Source organism: Arachis hypogaea, chromosome 10, assembly GCF_003086295.3.
Source record: "Arachis hypogaea cultivar Tifrunner chromosome 10, arahy.Tifrunner.gnm2.J5K5, whole genome shotgun sequence".
NCBI lineage: Eukaryota > Viridiplantae > Streptophyta > Magnoliopsida > Fabales > Fabaceae > Arachis > Arachis hypogaea.
In genome coordinates, this window is record NC_092045.1 from 115178041 (window position 1) to 115200423 (window position 22383).

A 22383-nucleotide genomic window follows, 5' to 3' on the forward strand; every position below is an offset into this window, starting at 1 on the left:
AGATCAAGTTGACAACCACTGCACTAACCCGTTTCTTTAGTATTGATAATGCTTTTTATAATATATATTTCAGTTTTTTATAACTAATACATATATATATATACACATGGAAATACTTAACTCAATATTTTTTAAATTAATTATTTTTTGATTGAAGTAAAAATTAATTAATTTTAAAATAAAAATAATAATGAATATAAAAATTAAATAAAAATTATTTATTCTGAGAAAAAATTTATATAATTATTTAATTATATAAAAATATTTAGACTTTGAAATTATTCTTTGGATATAATTCATAGATTGTTATTCTTATTGTGTCTAATTAAGATACTATATAGTAGTACGAACTAATTATATATCTATTTTTGTATTAGTTATTTATAGAATTCGACTTAATTGTTCTTAAAATGTTAGTAAAAATATGTATTTCAAAATTTAATTTTAGGTTTTTGACTATTTTTATTTTTTATTTGCATAATACCGAGTCAACCGGTTCAACCAATGACTCAGTGATCCAGTAACTTGACCGGTTCGATTACCGGTTCAGTTCTGACAACTATGCATTCATCAATAACAAATCCTTAAATATAACTTAAATGCTAAAACTCAAATTCAAAAATTACTTTTTTTTAGATGTTGCACTCCTTTTCTCTTTTTTTTAGAATGTTGCACTCCTTTTGTTAATTAAACAAATATTAGCTTTTTATTTATTATATTTTATATTAATGGCTCATATTTAGATCTTAAAATTTAAAATTTAAAATTTTAAAATTTAATATTTAAAATTAACATTAAAATTTGAGAGTATAAAGAGTACTGTACTATTTTTTTTTTTTCAAAACGTATTAGCACTTGTTAAATAAATGTTATATGCTTCAAGAAGAGTATACCTCTTTTATAGAGGTTTCACTTTTATTAAGTTTCTAATTTTTGAATAATATGTTGGTCAAAAATATCTATGTAGTCTATTTCTTGCCTAAATATCACTATGGTCTTTGATAATCGCGCTATGGATCACTCTTCATAATAAAGAGTGATTGACAAGAAGTGAGAAAAAATAAAATATTTATCTTTTATATCATAATTTATTTTCTAAAAAAGAAATACAACATTATTTTTGTTTGCATAGTACAGTTGTTGATTTAATTTTTCTATTATTAGCCTTGGTCTATTATTCCTTAAATAAATAAATATGAGCTATAAGTTAATACAGAATTACTCCTTGTATTTAGTAGTAAATTATTATGAAAAACTAAATAAAAAATTTAAAATTTTCAATCCATAACCACAACAAGTTTATACTTTATGGTATATGGATTAAACCCATGTCAATTTAATAAACTTTTATTTGGATTAAAGTGTATGAACTTAATTTGATTTTTCTGTATTCAGTATTTTTTCACAATAATAAAATCTTAATACAAATATCTAATCAATATTAGAAAAATAATTACTTTTACATTTATTATTTGAAATTCAACGTCTAAGAAGAATAATAAATATTTTTAAGAAAAAAAAAACCTTTTGAAAGTAATATTTTTTTAGTTGATAAGTTAATTTTTTTATTCGAATCAGAAAAAATATCGGCTAAAAGTGCTACTTTTTTAAAAAAAATAAAAATATAATAAATGGACAACTCATTTAGCCTGTGAACTAGCTTGTATAACGTCATTTTTTTCAAGTTAATCGAACTTAGCCCATTTATCTCAAAATTTAAATGAATTTAATTTTAAAAATAAAATCTATTCATTTAAATAGATAAATGAGCTGGGCCATGGATTAGGCCCATTTTAACGGTTCTAACATATTTAGAGGTTCTCTATCACATCAAATAGTGTTCCATCACTCATACAAATCTATATGCCAGCCACAGCCAATTTCTCACTGCCATAATTCAAAGCATTTTCATTGTTTTCCTCTCCGATTAGTCTCAGCTGCATATCCATAGGCCCATTTTAACGTCCTAACATATTTAGAGATTCTCTATCACATGAAATAGTGTTCCATCACTCATACAAAATCAAACTAATGAAACTATATATCTATATGCCAGCCACATCCAATTTCTCACTGCCATAATTCAAAGCATTTTCATTGTCTCTCACCGATTAGTCTCAGCTGCATATCCATAGGCCCCAATCTAATGATTAATCTCGTACAGATTCGCATAAACAAATTAGTTAAAGAGGACCAACACAAGCAATTATTATTTATTAGTAACCTTTGAAGTCCCACCTCGACTAACGCAGCACAGAACCCAATGCTTATAGGAATTCTGACAGAAGTGTCTAATTGCCGAGTTGGGTTGCGCTAACTTGTAACCCGAGTGGGGGCACTAAGGTGACGGAACACGGTTCTGGCTACGCTTGGTTGGGTTGGTGGCTCCACCATGCTGGCTTGCCCACTCCAAGTTGAGAGTTGAGTCATGGCATCTGGGCGAAAGCTCAAGTGTCCTGGCTCTTAGACTCAGGGGCACTGCGCCAGGTTGGCTTCACAGAGCAACGAAAACTTTGGGCTCCCAACAGTGGAGGGATCACAAGCCGCTGCACCATTAGTCCGCATTGCCAAGCATGCCTGGCTCTTGAACCGTCGCCTTTTTGCCCTTTGACAACTTTGGATAATGCCATCTATCTTTAATACTATATTGATTATCCAGTATTGTTAAATTAATCCCTCTGATTCATTGATATAAGCCTCATAAATACCTCTAATCTAATAATAATAATAATAATAAAAAGAATGTTAGTATTGACAACTCTACAACAAACTACTAATTTCCAGAATCTAACTTTGTTAATCCAGACATTTCTTTCCCTTTCAATAATCTCCAGAGGCTGAGCTCCCAAATTTTTTCTTTTCATAATTTTATGTAAACTTTATTCTAACCCTCCTAAAATTTTTATTCTACTCTCTTTTTATTGTGAAATTGATTTTTAGCTTCTTCCTAAATCTTCCAAGGTTCTTTATAACATGAAAAGGTGTTCTATCACTCGTATAAATCAAATTATATATATGCCACAGTCAAGTTCTCATAAATAATTCAAAGCATTTTCCATCTCCTCACCGGTTAGTTTCAGCTGCATATCCATGGACCTTAGTCTTAAACTTAACCCTCCACATTGGCATAAACAAATTAGTCGGGAGGATCAACTCGAGTAATTATTAACAATCTTTCAAGTCCTACATCGAGTAAGGAGCACAGAATCCAATGTTTATAGGTATTCTAACAGAACCGTTTATGCTGACTTCACACTGCTGCAGTTGCTATTTACATGTTCCTTTCTACATCAAAATGATATAATTCTTAGCAGTTTTGCTATTCAAACAACCATTTCTCCCAACTCAGTCAACTTTACCATAGGATCCATGACTCCCTTTCCAATCAATTTATTATATATTTATTGAAATAATATAAAAAAGTTTATTAATAATCTTTTTAACATAAATCTACATGTTTGCTAAACTTTTATTTAGAAATTAAAAAAAAAAAAATTAGTTGACATGTCTCCAACGACATATATTAAATTTATCAATTAAAAAATTAAAAAATATATAAAACTTAAAATTTTCATATATTTATTTATTATGTATTTATTCAGATAAAAAAAAAGATTTTTATTAAAAATAACTTTAATATATATATATATATAGTTAATACACATACTAACTAAATCTAAAAAATAAATATTAAAGGTCTGTTTGAATAAGTTAATAAGTAACTCTTTTTTTTAACTTATGACAAAAAATAATATTAATATCTGATACAATTTTTAAAATTAAATTATAACTTTTTAAAAAATTATTTAAGTATTTATAAAAAAATAAAAAAATAACTTCTCTTACAATAAAAAATTTTTTATCATATTTTTTTAAATAAATACTTTTAAATTTAAAAACTAAACATAAAATAATTTATTTAAAATTATTTTTAATATAAATATTTATTATTTAAATTTTAAAAAAATTAATTAAACTGTTTATTCAGGACCTAAATCTCTTCATAGGAAATTTCACTTGATAAAATTAATATCTTGTGAGAATTTTAACCTTACCAAAGTGATACGATAAGAACGAGGTTAGCTCAGAAGTTCAAAACATACAAATTCCTATATATTAGGCTATCTCTTAATTCCATAAAAAATTAATTGTTAGTCAATAAATTATTATTATTATTACTTTTTACTATTTGCATCAAATTTAATTGTTTTCTGAATTTTTATTATTTTATAAATATAAATATTAAATTCGTATAATAAATCCCTCTGGAAAGAATAATTGTTAAGTATATACTATTTCATTATTAGAACCATATGTTATTATTCCATCCTTATCCATTGTTAATAAATGCAATTAATTTTTTTTGTTCTTTATTGAAACAATATATATTAAATTCGTATTAAATTATCTACCACTAAAATGCTGATTGCAGTGTATTTGGTCAAAGATGAATGACCATATTTTAAATTGGTCTTGTAAATATAAGTGTCATTATTACATTTCTAGAAGAAAATTTTCAACCCAAAGAAAAATTTTTTTAACATTTTTTCAAGCATTAAATATAATACGTACATACTCCATGTATATACTTCAAAATATTTAGCCCAAAACAAAAATTACCAATAATTAAAAAATTAATAACATTCTTTTCCTCTATATTACATTATTATTGGAGTAAATTCGGACAAATTAAACAACATAATATTATCTAAATATTATAAATAGAACAAATATTTCAAATTTTTGAAAATGTAAATGAGACAGATATTATAAAATTCAAGAAGTAACACATGAAAATAATTTTATATATGTCAAATTAAAATGCTATTAATATTTTTGTAACCATGTGCATAGCAATATAAATAAGGGTTTAGCTAAAGCGTATGATCAGAGTTTTTTTATGGTTATCTATCAATTGAAAAAGTTTTATAAAAAATTATAAAATTCAAATTTTTAATATAATTATTATACTTTTATTTAAGTAATAATAATTAAAAATTAAATGACCACTGATAATAATTTTAAAAATTTAATTAACTTGTATTTTAAAAATATATATTAACATTATAAATTAAAATTTTTATTAAAATATAAAAAATAAATTTTTTAATATATTTATTTTGTATTATTAAAAATATTTAAAAAATTTTATTAATAATCATCTTATTGTGTGTATTCATAACATAAACTAACTAAATCTGAATTTTAACATGTACTCATAAATCATAAGACGTATGTTGACTATATTCTGTAAGCTAACAAATACAACCAAAAAACATAAGTTGACGACTATATATTTTCCTTTTCTTTTGGAGACATATACTATTCGGTAGCGTTTGTTTTAAGGTATTGAGACAGAAACAAAGAGATTAAGATTCAGTATCATATTTGTTGGTTCAGAGATTGGTACAAAAATTTTTATTTTTATCCCTAAAATTTCAATATTTCAGTATCTCTAAAAAGTAAAGACACAGGAGACTAAATTTTCAGAAACAAAGACTAAAACTTTAATAACATTTTATACATAAAATACTTTTATTTAAATTAATTAATTCTAATTTTATTTTTTATACAAATTAAATTAGAATTTTATTCTTGTTTCAATTTTTGTCTCCCACTTTTCACTAAATAAAATATTGAAATTTATTTCAATCTCTATTTCTTAGTTTTTGTTTTTCAGTCTCAGTCTTTTCGTCTCTGTTTCTCCACAAAACGTTACCTTACCGATGGTAAATTAATGCATTTTCTTGAATTTGTATCTTTGCTATTAATGCATTTTTTTTTCAATTGCATTGACTCATCACAAAAGGATACCTATCACATGCATGTTTTTCAGATAAGAAATGTCAGGGAGAATGAAGTTAATATTTTGAATAATGTCTTATTTCTATATTATTAAAAAATTTAAAATTTAATTTTTAATATTTAAAATTAATCAAATATTAACTAAAAATAATAAATTTTATTTTAACATAAGAATATTTTCGGTATATGTTTTTAATTTTATTTTATTCTAAATCTCATAATATTACATAAATATTTGTGAGATCATATATTATTAAAAATTAATTTAAAACTCAATATAAAATCCGTCACTCTAATACTTAATTTCCTTTCAATTTAACAATTTTATATAACAAAATTATAATATTTATTTAATTGATATATATATATATGATAATATTGTACTTTTATTTTGTTAATGATACGGTATTTTTCACTGATATCAATATCATTTTAAAAATGATATCGAATATAAGTTTTGATTTCAAATCAATTCGGTTACTTCAAAAGTCAAAACTAATACTCAAAAAAGTATTCCATTGAAGTTACTCTAACATCTCTATTTTTAATTTTCAACACATAATTAATGAGTAAATTATCAAATTGACACTTGTTTTTCAATTTGGTTTTTGAATTTTGTTTTAATCAAATTCGTCTTTAAAGATTTTAAATTAATCGTGTTAATTTTTTTGTTATTTTTTTATTAATGGTATCAAAATTTATTAATATGACATGTTAAATAATACTATAATACATTTTTAGAGTCTCAATTAATTATTAATATAATAAATTTATGAAATTGGATCAAATCAAAATTTAACTAAGGGGAGAATCTGAGATATTGATTTGATCTAAATTAATCATATTAATAGTCAATTAAAATTACTAAATGTGTATTGTGATGTTATTACTTATCACATCAACAAACTTTAACATTGTTAATAATAAAAATAACAAAAGTACTACCATGACTAATTTAAAATTTTTAAAAAATAAAATTTAATAAAAAAAATTTTGTAGACAAATTTAAAAAATAAATGATATTTCAATAAATAATTTGACCATTTACTCCACAATTAATATTATACATTTTTGCTTATAGTCTTGTATAAATAGAATACATTGAAACTAATAACAAATTGAAGAGCAAACACAATCACACACACACCAAGAGAGAAAAGTGAGATTGAAGAAAGAAAAAAATGGAGGTAGTGATGTTGGTTTGTTTCATTGGCATGGTTGGAATGGTGATGTGGGTGGTTTTTGTGTATGGAATTGAGTGGGTAAAGTCTCAAAGGGTTAGAAGGAAGCTAAGAATGCAAGGTATAAGTGGGCCACCACCTTCATTTCTTCATGGGAATCTGCTTGAAATGCACAGAATCAACACTGCATCACAAGCCAAAGTTGTTCATAGTAGTGATCATACTCATGACTTCACTGAATCTCTCTTCCCCTATTTTGAAATCTGGCGAAAACAATACGGTATCATTTTTTTTTCAGTATAATTAATTATAATATACTTATTTCTATACATGGTAAATAGATCTGGATTAGTGTGTTATCATTTCAACGAATTAATTTGATTAAATATGGTCAAACTATTAAAATTTGGGTGAATATCTAACTCAATCTCTGACAATTATCTTAAAAAAGTTATGAGGTTTTTGACAAAAAAAAAAAAAACTCAACTTAATTTTTTATATTTTTTTGGAATTGATTAGTCTTTGTGCAAAAAAAATAACATTGACTCTTTTTGATCCAGGAACTAATTATTTCTCTAAAAATAAATCTCAAGAATTGAGTTAGATATTTTTTTTGTCAAAAATTTTTTTAAAAATTTCGTTGTCTTTCGAATTAATTGTGAAAAATTATTTAGAGTTTTTCTCTAAAACTAAAAGATGTTTCTTAGGATTTGGAGGGATTCCTCAAACTTGGTATATAACCTCCTTTTTTATTTATATTACATAATTGATATATTTAATCAATTAATTTTAATTTAAAAATTTTAACTACTTAATTATTAATTTAATGTTCTAATATTTTAACCAGTTAATTATTATTATTATTATTTAGACCTACTAGCATCTTGAACAATACTGGGTTTAAAATATAGACAATAGATTTTTGATATAATATCATACATCATAAAATATAATTGACTATTTATTTTATGGGAAAGAATGGAAAAAGCATAGCAATTGTGGTATAATAATAATTTTTGTTATTGTTGATTTTTCAAGATGATGTCGATTTTTGTTATGTCATTTTTCATTATTTAAAATTTGATGTTCGAGATTTGTTAGGTATATTTAAATTTTTTAATTTATAAAATCACAAATTCAATCGAAATTGCATCATAAGTAAAATTAGTGTTCGGTATCATACTGCGAACATCTATAGTCAAAGAAATGACTAAATTATCAAAAATATTTGAATTATTAAATTTTTGCAGAAGTAATTTTTTTTAAAAATGGTTTATGTTAAAAATATTTTTAAATACAATAAAAATTATAAAAAACAAATCTCTTATAATGATAAATAATTTTTATATTTAGCAAATTATTTATACATTTAATATAAAATTTTATGAGAATATTTAGATATTTATATAAAAAAATGCATACAAAATAGGACTAAAATTAAATGTTACAAGTAAAACATCTTGATTTGACCGTTGGATACTTTTATGGTATTTTAAAATATTTTTATATCGTAAACAAATTTTAAAAGATATTTTTGTAAAAAAATTAATAATTTGAAATTTTTTTTGGTTTTTCTATTAAAAATAAACATCAAACTCTCAGAGTCTGATCCATGGTCCATCCGAGTTAGTGGGTTCAATATAAAATAATTGAAAAAACAAAAAATATAACACACACAAGTCTTAACAAATGTTATGTATATATTAAATCTTAACAAATAATTTGAGTCGTTCCTTGTCATCTATTATTGAATTGTGAATTATACGGGAAAAGATGTAAGTTTATAAATGTTCTTTTTAATAAGATGAAAGAGAAATTAATAAAAATAGGACTCACATTTTGAACAACAATAAAATAATAAAAAATAATTATTAAAAATTTTATATTTTTTCTTTATACCACTTTAATCTGTATAATAAAGTGCGCCTGATTGAACAAAACAAGACACTTAATTGATGATTATCATACTAATTAAATTATCAATTTAAGTGTCGTGTTCAAATATTTTTAACAGAATATTTGATAATTTAATTAGTATGATATCTTGAATTAATATGAATATTAAGACTCATGAAACATTAATTTTACTCCGAATTTGTAGGTCTATTGTACACTTACTCAACAGGGATAAAACAAAACTTGTATATGAATAGTCCAGAATTAATATCAGAAATGAACAAGTTAATGACTCTGGATTTGGGTAAACCTTCTCATATAACAAACAACCTTGCATCCCTTCTTGGAAATGGCATTCTCAGAGCTAATGGACTTAGTTGGTCCCATCAAAGAAAACTTATTGCTCCTGAGTTCTACATGGAAAAAGTTAAGGTATCATTGTATAATTCTGTGATATAGAATATGAAATTAATTTCTTTTGCGCATTATTTTTTATTTATGTGAATTTTATATAATTTTTTTATTTTTTTTATATGTTAAAATTTTTTTACTGTCAATCGTAGTTGAATCCTAAAGTTTTTATTTATAGAAGTTCTGATGTTTTGTTATGAAACTATTTATTCTAAAAGTATAAGCGGATAAGAAAAGACAAATCTAAAACTATATTCGGATAAAAATTAATAAGATACGATATAATTTAAGTTTAATCTAACCTTATGTACTGTATCTGTACCTTAAATCTTTCGATCCCTACTTAATCTAATAAATTTATTTTCACTCATACACAGCTTTTATTCATTCTACATATCATTTGTACCTGAAATTTGACAAAAGTTTTAAAATTATTCTTAAGTTTTATTTTGTTTCAGTTTTGTCCTAAAAATTTTCGATTTGTATCAAATAAACCCTCGACGGCTAAATTTTCAAAAAATTTGAAACTAATTTAATAATAATACATGAAAATGATGCTAGATTTACTTATGTTGAGGGTTGTTCTTATAAAATTGTTGTTAAATTGGTCTTAAATTTTTTGAAAAATTAACCATCAAGGTATATTTGATGCAAATCAAAAATTTTTGGGACAAAATTGAAACAAAATAAAACTTATGAGTATTTTTGAAATTTTTGTCAAACTTCAAGAATAAAAAATATACTTTACTATAGTATATATGTATATATATTTTGATGAAATTTACATTGTAGCATTTTAGCTTTATTACCCAAATAAAATACTGTCTCTGTTTTTGTAAGAAAATAAAATAAAATGTTTTTATGTTGAATCTAAAGTAGTGTGCATGCATGTAACTCATGATCATTGTAGGGTATGGTGGACCTAATGATAGAGTCAACGCAACCATTATTAATAAAATGGGACAAAGCCATTGAGGCCAAATTAGGTAGTGATGATGATGATGGCAATGGCACAGTTGAAGTTGAAGTTGATGAAGATTTGAGGAGCTTAGCAGCTGATGTTATTTCAAGAGTTTGTTTTGGACATTCATATTCCAAAGGAATTGAAGTTTTCTCTAAGCTTAGGTTAATGCAAAAGAAGATGTCCAAACATGGTACCTTCCTTTTTGGAATCAAAGGTTTACGGTATGTCAAACTCAACATTCTTCAAATATATTAGGTTTTTTATTTATTTAATGTAAATTGGTCATTATTTAAAATAAATAGAATATTTTTAAAGTATATAAAAATATAAAGAAAATGTATCATATCATATGTAATATGCACCTTTAAGTAATTAGAAATAATCATAGAATTTGTTATATAGTGACAGTTTTTTCTGATATGAATTATTGTATATAGGTGTCAAAATATTTTCGATTTAAGCTTAAAAGAGTTTACAATATGAATGTTAATAAATCATAATAATTTTCAGCACAAACATATTTACTATCGTAGATTGTTTAACCGTCTGTAATTAATGATACAGACGGGGAGATAAATAGTAAAAAATATTAATTAATATTAGCGACGGCCAAATCCGTCTATAAAGCTCAAATATAGATTTTACAGTTTAGATAATCATATTAAACATTTTTTAAGTGTTTTACGTTCAAAATAAGTTCAAACATAAATTTTGTCATTCAGTTATCAGTAATAAATTATTAATAAACGACTCTCCTAATCAACCCATTATACACAACTCTCGTGTGATGATTAATATATTTTTTTATTTCGATGGGTTGGTTAGGAGAATTGTTAATCACAAAAAATCGGCCAAATAATTGAACCGTTTTTGTTTTGTTACATTCTAAAATTGATTAATATGTAATTTGTCTTGAAGGGATACTCTAAACAATATATGGAGAGGGAAGGAAAATGAGATTAAAATTATGGAGAAGGAGGTAGAGTCACTAATTTGGGAGTTAGTGGAGGAACGAAAGCAAGAATGCTCAGACAAACCTTCTTCAAAGAAAGATCTAATGCATTTATTATTGGAAGCAGCTATGAGTGATGATGATTCAACATGTCTACCTAAAGATTTTGCCAAGCAATTCATCGTGGATAATTGCAAGAACATATACTTTGCTGGCCATGAAACCGTTGCAATAACTGCTTCTTGGTCTTTGATGCTTCTTGCTACTTATCCAGAGTGGCAAGATCGTGTAAGAAAAGAGGTTGCTCAAGTTTTCCCCAATGGCATACCAAATGTTGATTCTCTTCCTCTCTTGAAAACGGTATGTTTTTGTATCTATATTTTTATCTTTATCTTTATCTTTATCTGCACGTATGTATGTATATTATATATACAGAGGTAAAGTTTTGAAAATTAAATGAATTATTTAATTGTTGAAACTAAAAATTTAAAAGTTTAATTGAAATTGATGAATATTGTAAAGAATGTATGTTTAGAATAATAATTTTTAAATTAATTTTTTAATAAAACATAAATTGGTTTAATTAAATTACCAATTTTTGTACTAAATCGAACCAATAAATCGAACTGGTCAAGTGATTGTTTTTTACTCAACTCTATTGATGAATTGTCTAGTCCAATTCTATTTTTAAAATCATGCATTGGAAAATATGTTTAATGAAAATTATACTAACAAATTTAATCCATATAAACACATAAGATTATTAAAATTAAAAGTACACAAAAAGTTACATTACATGACATTTTGATTTTAATCATTGATATTCAAACAAAATTTAACGGTTAAAATTTATTTTTTCATTCTCATATAACTGTTACTCTGAAAACCGATTTCAATTTAAAAGCAAGAACAAACCGAAAATCATGAGTATTTTGTTGGTTATGGTTTGTGATTTGTTGGCTTATATTAAGCCTTATATATAGTTTGATCTATGATATACAATATTAGCTTATTCAATTATCTGATTACATTTCAATATTACATATATAATTAAAAATTTATTTATTAAAAATAGTAAAATAGAAAACATTTTTAGAAAAACTAACTTTTAGTTTATTTTATAATGTTATTTAAAATTTAAAGTAGTATTTAGAGCATCTCTAACGTTGTATCAAATTTCAATTTTATTTTAGGTCTTACAAAACACACAAATATTTGTGAAATCATATTGCATAAAGAATAATTTGAAATTAAAAGTGAAATTTGTTCCTCTTGTGCTCGTCTTAGTTTAGTTAGAACTTTATATTATTTTTAATTATTTCATCAATATAACTAGATGAGCAATAAAATTTTATTGGTTTTTCATCAATGTGATACTATATCTCTAAAAAAATATCAGTATTATTTCGTCAATCAACTCCAATGTACTTATGCAGATTTTAATTTTAAATAAATTTATTTATCGAAAATATAAAAAATAATACTCCAAAAACACTCCCTTAAAAATGCTCTTATATATATTTTTTTTGAAATAAATGATTTTGTAGTTAACTATGGTGATACATGAAGTGCTACGCTTATACCCACCAGGAGCATTTGTTTCAAGAGAGGTCTATAAAGATACCCAAATTGGAAAACTACTTGTTCCCAAAGGTGTTGTTTTATGGACCCTAATTCCAACTATACATAGGGATCCTGAAATTTGGGGAGCAAATGCAAATGAGTTTCAACCTGAAAGATTCAAAGATGGTGTCTCTAAGGCTTGCAAGTATCCACAAGCATATGTGCCTTTTGGAGTGGGTCCTCGCTTGTGTGTTGGAAAAAACTTTGCAATGGTTCAATTGAAGGTTGTTCTTGCCCTAATTGTCTCTAGGTTTAGATTCTCTCTATCCCCTAGCTACAAGCATGCTCCTGCTTATAGAATGATTATAGAACCAAGGCATGGTGTGCATCTTCTTATTCACAAGATATGACATGATGAGTTAAATCGCAATAGTCACAAAGTCAATAAATTGCGATGATCTTGGAAACCGTCGCAAATAAATCAACGCTATTTAGTTATTTTGTTGCAATGGACTAATGGTGGTTATGAAAAACATATGTATTCTCATGTATAGATGTGAGCGAGGTAGGAATAAAAAAAAAGTTTAATTATTTTATTAGTTTTTATAGTTTTACTAAATTTATAATTAGGTCAGCATGATGTGCATCTCCTTATTCACAAGGTATGAGATGATGAGTTAAATCGCAATAGCAACCGTCGCAAAATAATAAATTGCGATAGTTTTTAAAACTGTCGCAAATAAGACGTTAATGTTTGCTGGTTTTCTTGTAATAGTTGTTGTAAAAAACATGAATTCTCACATGTGTGGTAGGAATAAAATATGATATACATTACTTTAAGGACTTATAATTCATCACACACATAAACTTTAGTTGTATTTAAATGTTAATTTAGCTTTTCTTTTTTCCTTTTTTATTTGGGGTAAGATCATTGAGTTCATGCTCAACCACAAGAACACAGATTAGAGTAGTTGTGATGCAAACCCCTTTCCTTAATAACAGTGCAATGAGTAATGAAAAATGTTCATATAAGTTGATGTTTAATTTGTATCTACTCTATTATACTTAGATTAAAAATAAATAAAAAGAAATAAAAATTAATTAATTTTTTTTAATATTATCAACTTTCAATTCCAGCATAGGCTTACAAGAGATTACATAATACATAGTTAATTAAACCATGAGAAGCTTAAAATAAAGATTAAATTATTCTGTCAATTTCTATAATTTTATAAAATTTATAATTAAGTTTTTATATTTTAAAAGTTTTTAATTGGTTCTTTACATCTTTATGAACCTTGAAATTAGATTATTTTTAAGCCAAAGAGTTAAAATTTACAAAAACTTCTAAAAAAATGAGAAGACTTATAGATTTAGGAATTTAGTTCTTAAAGTGTGGGTATCTTCAATTTAAAGAGAAAATATTTTATTAACTCTAACTTTTTTAAGATTAAAATAATATAAAGATTCAATTATAAATTTTTAAATTATATATATATATATTTTACAAATTTAATAAAATTATAAAAATAGATAGAATAATTTAACTTAAAATAAATTACTTATTTTTTGAGAAAATATAGGGAGTTAATATAGAGTATCTGTACAACATGTACAATGGGGTTTAGGGATGTTTGATTTAGTAAAATATCTGATGTTTATTATTCCTAATATTCGGATAGTTATTCTAGATAGTATAGGTGTATTGTATTTGAAAAATGTTCATTTTTTAACTCATATTAAACCAAATAAATAGTCTATTATACATATTATATAAATATTTCATTGGCTTCCTAGCGGGATTCTTATTTTTTTAAGAATATAAATTTCAGCACATCTGAAGTGTGCGAAGAAAAAGAAAAACAATAACTAACAAAAGAACAAAAAAAATAAACAAAAACAACTTTATTAAAATCTTAATATCACACTTATAGCATCTTAAGATTCCTTATGATCCTTCCACCTTTTGAGCTTTATCCATCAGTTGATATCTGTAATATAATCATCCAAGTAGTTCCAACTCTCAAATATATATATGACTCCAGATTCTAATGTAGTCATCATATTATATATATTGTATCAGGCACACTACTCATTTATTACTAATAATTAAACAAACCATAATAAAAATATATACATTATATATATATTTTACCGAAATCTCAAAAAAAGGATCTGTAACCACTAAAGTGATACTTACCAACTGAAACTAACGACCTCGTCCAGGATGACAATGATAATTGCCTCCTTCTGGGTCGTCACCACAATCACCACCACCTACTATACAATGTTACACACACGCACATATATATATATAAAAGAGAAAAAATTATTGTATTTTCTTTAATTTCTTCTTTTTTTTTTTACACTTTTAACATATAAAAATTAGAATTTAATTTTAATGCATAGTCAGTATAAAATAATTTTACACGTATATTAAATTACATAATATCATATCAGTAAAAATAAATAATCATCTAAAAGAATAAATGTGATTGCACTGTGTAAAATATTTTACACAATTAGTATATCAAAATTAAACCCTTTAAAATTAATATAAAGTTAATTTGTATGTGTCGACAATGTAAACGATTTTACGTAAATATTTAATTATTTTATATTGTTAAATTAATAAAAATAATTTATTTTAAAACGTATAAATCTGATTGAATAGCTGTAATAATAAGTATAAAATATTTTTTATACTGTAAATATATCAAAATTAAACTTAATCAATACATTAATTATGTACAAAATTTTGCTAATAACCGATATATACAACCTTCAATATTATCATTTATCAACCAAAACTAGGAAAAAAATCTTCATCGTATTATATATTGCATTACAAAAGTAATTAAATTCGATGTAAAAGTTGGACGGATTTCTTACATAGTGCTCTCCCGTGTTGATGATGATGCTCAAATGACCAATTAACCCTTGCTGCTGCCACTTCTATTAAGAAGAGAACCACAAAAAGAAGCGCAAGGTTGAAGATTATGATAGGACAGAGCTTCTTAATCAACTGAGCCATCATCATAAAGATGTAGAAATGTATAATCGAATTAATAACTAACAAAGGACACTCCATATTTATAGTGTCCATATTTTGAATGGACATAGAACTACACTTTTCTACGTTAATAAATTGTATTTTTTTTTCTTGGCTAAATTTCTACATTTTGGTTGGTTCTTCCGATAAGATGTTTACTAAAGAGTAACTACTCACTAATGAGACTTCAGTATGTATTGTATGGTAGAATTGAAGCTTTCAGCAAGTCTTTTTCCCTAGTCAACTTGCGTATGCAATGGTTCATATGGAGTCAGTATAGTAGTGGCGCATGACCGCCACAACTCCTCCTTGTTGCATTAATAAAGATACTGATTTATGTGGTAAACTATCAAATTATTTTATCACCGCTTTGATTAATATTATCGAAAAGATTTTGCAACTCGTTGCATCAAACGAATCGATCTTGTACATTTGATTTTTGAAATTACTTAAATGATGTATTGAGTCGGTCGTTCCATTGTAGAAATTTATGTCAGAATTTTTAAAATTTTTAGGAACTTTAACTTGCATGATATCTTCTATGATTGGATCTTTTTCTCTAAATAGGCTTTCCTCCTGATCTACATGATTGCTTCGATTTCGAAAGTCGGCTTCTAATTTTAAAAATTTTTCTTCTAGTTCTCTTCGTCGTCGCATTTATCTTCGTAAGTCTCTTTTAACTTTTTTTTGTCGCTCTATCTCCCGCTCGAGTTGTTCTGATCGGGCATAATGTCCGTATACGAATCCCATGAATTCTGTTGGGTGTGGGGCGCTTCTCGTTTTTTGGTGAATGTATATTTGAATTGATTCTCCTGGGTTGAGGGTTTCCTGATGTTCCCTCCCCATTAAAGCCACTTGTTCTATCTTGTCGTGGAGGTATCATGAGTGCATAGTCGGCATTATGATATTCCGGTTCAGATTCGGATGTCGTATGTCCATTTCCGACACCATGGTTGGGTGTAGACTTCTAGGTCTCCAACAACAACTCCAATTTTTTTAGGGTTACCTGAAACTGATTGCTTTTAGGCTTGAACGTGAGGTCTAAACGCCTTTAAATAGTATGTCGTTCGATGTCTTTTCCAATGAAGATGAATTAGTCTAAGTTGTTTGTGAACAGGTAGGGGTTGTACCTGTAAGGGACTCCGATACTTAAGTTAGCAAAAATTTTTGGCAGGTTTTTAGTAGATTGGGTTCTGAATATATGTGGGGGTACGGGTATCAATGTATTTATAGTAGAATAGATATCCACCTTTTTGAATAATTCCATCTTTGATGGTGGATGACCGTTCCCTTTTATTGAAAAAGTTGTTGAGATCTCTCTTCTAGATGAATATGAGATATCTTAGGAGTCGGTTACTTATTTAGACAAGTAGAGTCAGACTCTTACCTATTTATGAGACAAAAACTCCAACAAACACATCAGCAATTTTTAAATAATGAATCATAGCTCAGAATTCCTAGGCTAGTCCTAAGCATGCAGAATTTGTCCTCAGCAAGTGGTTTTATGAAAATATCTGCTAATTACTCCTTCGATTTAACAAATTGAATGCTAATATCCCCTTTTTGGACGTGTTCTCTTATTGAGTGAAATTTCACTTCAATATGTTTAGTCTTAGAGTGCAAAACTGGATTTTTAGAAATATTAATGGCACTCATATTATCACACAATAAGGGAATATTTTCAGCATTTAACTTGTAATCAGCAAGCTGAGTTTTTAACCACATAAGCTGAGAACAACAAGAAGAAGCAGCGATATACTCAGCCTCTGTAGTGGATAAACCTACTGTTGGCTACTTCTTACTTGACCAAACATTTAAGGACTTTCCAATGAAGCAATATAAGCCTGAAGTGCTCATTCTATCAACTCTATCACGGACAAAATCTGCATCACAATAACCAACTGCAGAAAAATCATCAATCTTAGGATACCAAAGACCAAAATTGGATGTGCCATGAACATATATAATGATTCTCTTAACTGTAGAAAGATGTGACTCTTTTGGTTTGGATTGGAACCTTGAACACAATCCAACACTTTGCACAATATCGGGTCTAGAGAAAGTTAAGAGAACCAATCATTCCTCTATACCTAGTCTCATCTACATATTTCTCAATTTCTCCCTTATCTAATTTTGAACTAGGGTGCATGGAAGTTCCCATGGGTTTGACATTTTTCATATCAAATTTCTTAACTAGTTCCTTGGCATACTTCTCTTGATGAATAAAAATACCATTTTCAGTTTGTTTAATTTGCAGCCCAAGAAAAAAATTAAGTTCACCCATCATACTCATATCAAATTCACTTGTCATGAGTTGTCCAAATTCAGAACAAAGGGATTCATTAGCTGATCCAAAAATAATGTCATCAACATATATTTGGACTAGAATAAAGGTATCATTAGAGTTCTTGATAAATAGAGTTGTGTCTGTGGTGCCTCTTTGAAAATCATTTTTCAAAAGAAAAGAGCTAAGTCTCTCATATCAAGCTCTATGAGCTTGTCTTAAACCATAGAGAGCTTTTGATAATTTGAAAACATGGTTAGAATGCTCTTTATTTTTAAAATCAGGTGGTTGCTTCACATATACTTCTATATCTATCACACCATTTAAAAATGTACATTTCACATCTATTTGATATAATTTAAAACCACAAAACACAGCATAAGCTAAGAGAAGTCTTATGGCTTCCATTCGGGCAATAGGGGCAAAAGATTCATAAAAGTCTATTCCTTTTTCATGGTCATATCCTTATGCAACTAGCCTTGCCTTGTTTCTTGCAATGCTGCCATTCTCTCCTAGTTTGTTCTGAAAAATCCACTTGGTTTCGGTCACTTTTTTTCCACTTGGCCTTGGAACCAAAGTCCATACTTGGTTCTTCTCAAACTCTTGGAGCTCATCTTCCATTGTCTTTACCCAAGAAGGGTCACCAAGGGCTTCCTTGACATTTTGAGGCTCAATTTGAGAGAGAAGGACAATATTTGTTCCTTCATTTGCCTTTCTAGTTGAAGACCGAGTTCTAACCCCATGAGAGACGTCGTCAATAACAAATTCCTCAGGATAATTTTTCAAGAATCTCCATTCACGAGGTCTGGTGGACTTGGAGGCAGATTCAGATACCAAGGAATTCTGGGTGCTGTTGGCTTCAAGATTTCCTTCAGATTCATGAGATAAAATGGAATTGTCTCTTGAATTTTCAGCAACTGCAGTTTCTGATTCAGTTTGAATAGAATTTCCATTTTCTTGATTTTGCACAGTTTCAACGTCCTTTTGAACTTGATTTCCTGCATCACAATCTTCAAATATACTTTGCACCAAGTTTGTATCACAAAATATAACATGTATGGACTCCTCAATAATCCTAGCATCTTGATGATAAACTCTATATGCTTTGCTAGTTGTGGAATATCCTACAAACAAACACTCATATGCCTTTGGATCAAATTTACCCAAATTATCCTTGTTATTTAAAACAAAACATTTGCATCCAAAAATGTGCAATTAGTCTAAGTTTGGTGGGTAACCTTTCCAAAGTTTATAGGGGGTTTTCTTCAAAAATTTTCTTATGATCGTTCTATTCAAAATGTGGCAATTTGTGTTAACCGCTTCAGCCTAAAGGAATTTTGGAACATTACTCTCACAAAGTATAGCTCTTGTCATTTCTTGTATGTTTCTATTTCTTTTTTCCACCACACCATTTTGTTGTGGTGTCCTTGGACAAGAGAAGTTGTGAGATATTCCAGATTCCTCACAAAAGGATTCAAATAAATTGTTTTCAAATTCAGTTCCATGATCACTTCTTATAGAAGAAATTTTTAAATCCTTTTCATTTTGAATTTTCTTGCAAAAAATTTCAAAGGACGAAAAGGCTTCATTTTTATGTGCAAGAAATAAAACCCAGCCAAACCTAGTGTAGTCATCCACAATCACTAAACCATAATGTTTACCACCTAGGCTTTGAGTTCTTGTTGGACCAAATAAATCAATGTGTAGCAATTCAAGTAGTCTTTTAGTAGAGATGTCTTCTTTTGGTTTAAAATAACTTTTTGTTTGTTTTCCCATTTGGCAAGCATCACAAGTGATGTCTTTGTCAAACTTTATCAAAGGAAGACCTCTCACTAATTCTTTCTTTAGAAGTTTGTTTATTTGAAACATACTTGCATGGCCCAATCTCTTGTGCCATAACCACTTTTCAGATTCTTTAGAGTGAAAACAAGCTACATTTTGATCCTTAAGTTTATCAAGAGTAAGTCCATACACATTGTTAAAACGCTTGGCAACAAAAAGCACTTCATTTGTCTTTTCATTTATAACACAGCATTCAAGCCTTTTGAAAATCACTAAATATCCTAAGTCACACAGCTGACTTATACTCAAAAGATTGTGTTTTAAACCACATACCAAAAATACATCATCAATGAAAGTAGATTGTTCATTACCCACTTTTCCAACAACAATTATTTTATCTTTATCATCATTTTCAAAGGTCATAAAACCTCCATCATACTTGTTTAGTTTGATTAAGTAAGTTAACCTTTGAGTCATGTGCCTTTAGCAACCACTATCCAAGTACCACATATCCTTTTTGTTCTTGGATGCTAGGCAAATCTGCATGAAAAGCTTCAAATAACCTTAGGTATCCAAATAAATTTGGATCCTTTGAAGTTAATCCATCTTGGTTGCCCAAGTGCATTAAAATCACAAACAACATTGTAAACTTTGTTTCCCGTAACTTTCTTTTCAATGAAACATTGTGCATATGAGTGACCAATTTTCTTGCAATTAACACAGTGATTTTCTGATGTGTATCACTGAAATTGAGGTGAATTATTTTGCTGGAAATGATTAAAGGGTTAAAATTTTCTGGTTTTTAGAAGAGGTGCATTTCTTTTGACAAACTGATTTATTAAAATTGTTCCTCTTTGCAAAAGCATTTTCTCCAGAATTTTGTTGAACTTTTGGACTCTTCAAATATGAGAAATTGTTGTAAAATGGTGGTTTCTTTAAAGCAACCTCATTTTTCGAAAAGTATCCCAAACCTGGCCTGTTTGAACTAGGTTCGACTCTTGGTGAAGGTTCAGTTTCACTTGTGTATACTTCATCAAAATTTTCTTCAAATATTGAAACATATCCAATACCAGATTTGTTTGGTGTGGATTTAGTATTTGATGAAGAAGCTACAAATTTTATAGAGGAATCATCGAAAGCTGCAATTTCCTTGGTTATATAACCTAAACCAGATTTTTCAAATAATGGTCTTTGGCTTGCAAGTAATCTGTCCAAGTTACTAGAACTTTGAGCAAATTTTGCTAAGTCACCATTCAGTCCTTTAATCATGTCATTTAATCTTTCATTTTCAGCAATTAACTCTTGAGAAGGATCCACAATGTGCTTTCCTTTTAATTTTTCAAGTTCAGATTTTAGAAATCTGTTTTCTTCAATAATGTCCAAAACACATTCAGTTTCCTTCACTTTTTATTTTAAAAAATCATTTTCAGCTCTTAACACATCTCTTTCAAATCTGCACTCATTTTACTTGTCAAGCAATTTTTAGGTGTTTAAAGTGAGATCATCAATAATAGCATGTAAATCATTCATATACAAGTTAAAGTAATTTACCTCATCAAAATTATTATTTCTAGCCATGAAACAGTCTTTGTCTTCACCTTCAGAGTTTTCTTCCTCATTGGAGTCGTTCTTGAGATCTTCCCAAGCTGCCATGAGCACTCTCTTATTTTCCTTCTTTCCTTTGTCCTCTTTCTTGAGTTTTGGACAGTTTAGCTTGAAGTGTCCAACCTCTTTGCAATGATTACACGTCACCTTGCTCAAGTCCATCTTGTGTTCCTTTGAACTTGAACCCTTGTATTTGTCTTTGTTTTTCATCATCCTTCTAAATCTCCTAGCAAAAAACATAAGCTCATCATTTGAAATACCATCACAAGACTCACTCTTTTTTTGTTCTATTTTTGACTTGAGGGCTATTCCCTTTTTCTTTGAGTCTGGGTTTGTGTGTGTGATTTTATAGGCAAGGAATTTTCCTCTCAGCTCATCATAGGTTATACGGCTTATGTTGTTGCTCTTGGTTAGGACAGTGGTAGTGGTTTTCCATTCTTTTGTGAGGCTTCTAAGAGGTTTTCTCACTAGGGTTTGTTCTGAGTAGTTTGTACCCATAGCATCAAGGTTGTTGATTATGATTGAGAATCTCTCAAATGCTTCATCAATGCTTTCTCCATCCTTCATGTTGAACATCTTGTATTCTTTTCGCAGCATATCAATTCTCGTTTCTTTGACCTGTTTAGTGCCTTCGTGTGTAACCTTGAGTTTTTCCCATATTTCTTTGGCTGTCTTGCATCTAGACACCTTTCGATACTCTTTAAAGCTGATAGTACAGTGCAGAAGGTTGATGGTTTTAGCATTCAGCTCCATCTTCTTCTTGTCGTCCTCATTCCATTCAGCTTCTTCTTTTGGAGTCATCACTCCATCAGCACTTGTTTTTGTTGGAATCTTGGGACCGCTCATAACAATCTTCCATATGTTGTAGTCAATGGATTGGATGAAGAT

At 27.6% G+C, this 22383-nt stretch overlaps 1 protein-coding gene across 1 annotated transcript; it reads left to right on the forward strand.

The window, feature by feature from the left end:
* The first annotated feature begins 6872 nt into the window (after positions 1-6872).
* On the forward strand, positions 6873-13189 carry LOC112716958 (cytochrome P450 714A1). The gene is made up of 5 exons (XM_025769031.3): positions 6873-7266; positions 9088-9314; positions 10204-10478; positions 11176-11569; positions 12757-13189. The coding sequence occupies exons 1-5, from the start codon at positions 6987-6989 to the stop codon at positions 13180-13182; spliced, it is 1602 nt and encodes a 533-aa protein (XP_025624816.1). The 5' UTR covers positions 6873-6986; the 3' UTR covers positions 13183-13189.
* Positions 13190-22383: the final 9194 nt, after the last annotated feature.

What these genes read in the sequence shown, in the direction of transcription:
- LOC112716958 (XM_025769031.3), top strand. Translation starts at nt 6,987, where the DNA reads ATGGAGGTAGTGATGTTGGTTTGTTTCATTGGCATGGTTGGAATGGTG. An exon ending in AATCTGGCGAAAACAATACG is followed by an intron (nt 7,267 to 9,087) that starts GTATCATTTTTT and finishes CCGAATTTGTAG; the next exon opens with GTCTATTGTACACTTACTCA. An exon ending in TCTACATGGAAAAAGTTAAG is followed by an intron (nt 9,315 to 10,203) that starts GTATCATTGTAT and finishes TGATCATTGTAG; the next exon opens with GGTATGGTGGACCTAATGAT.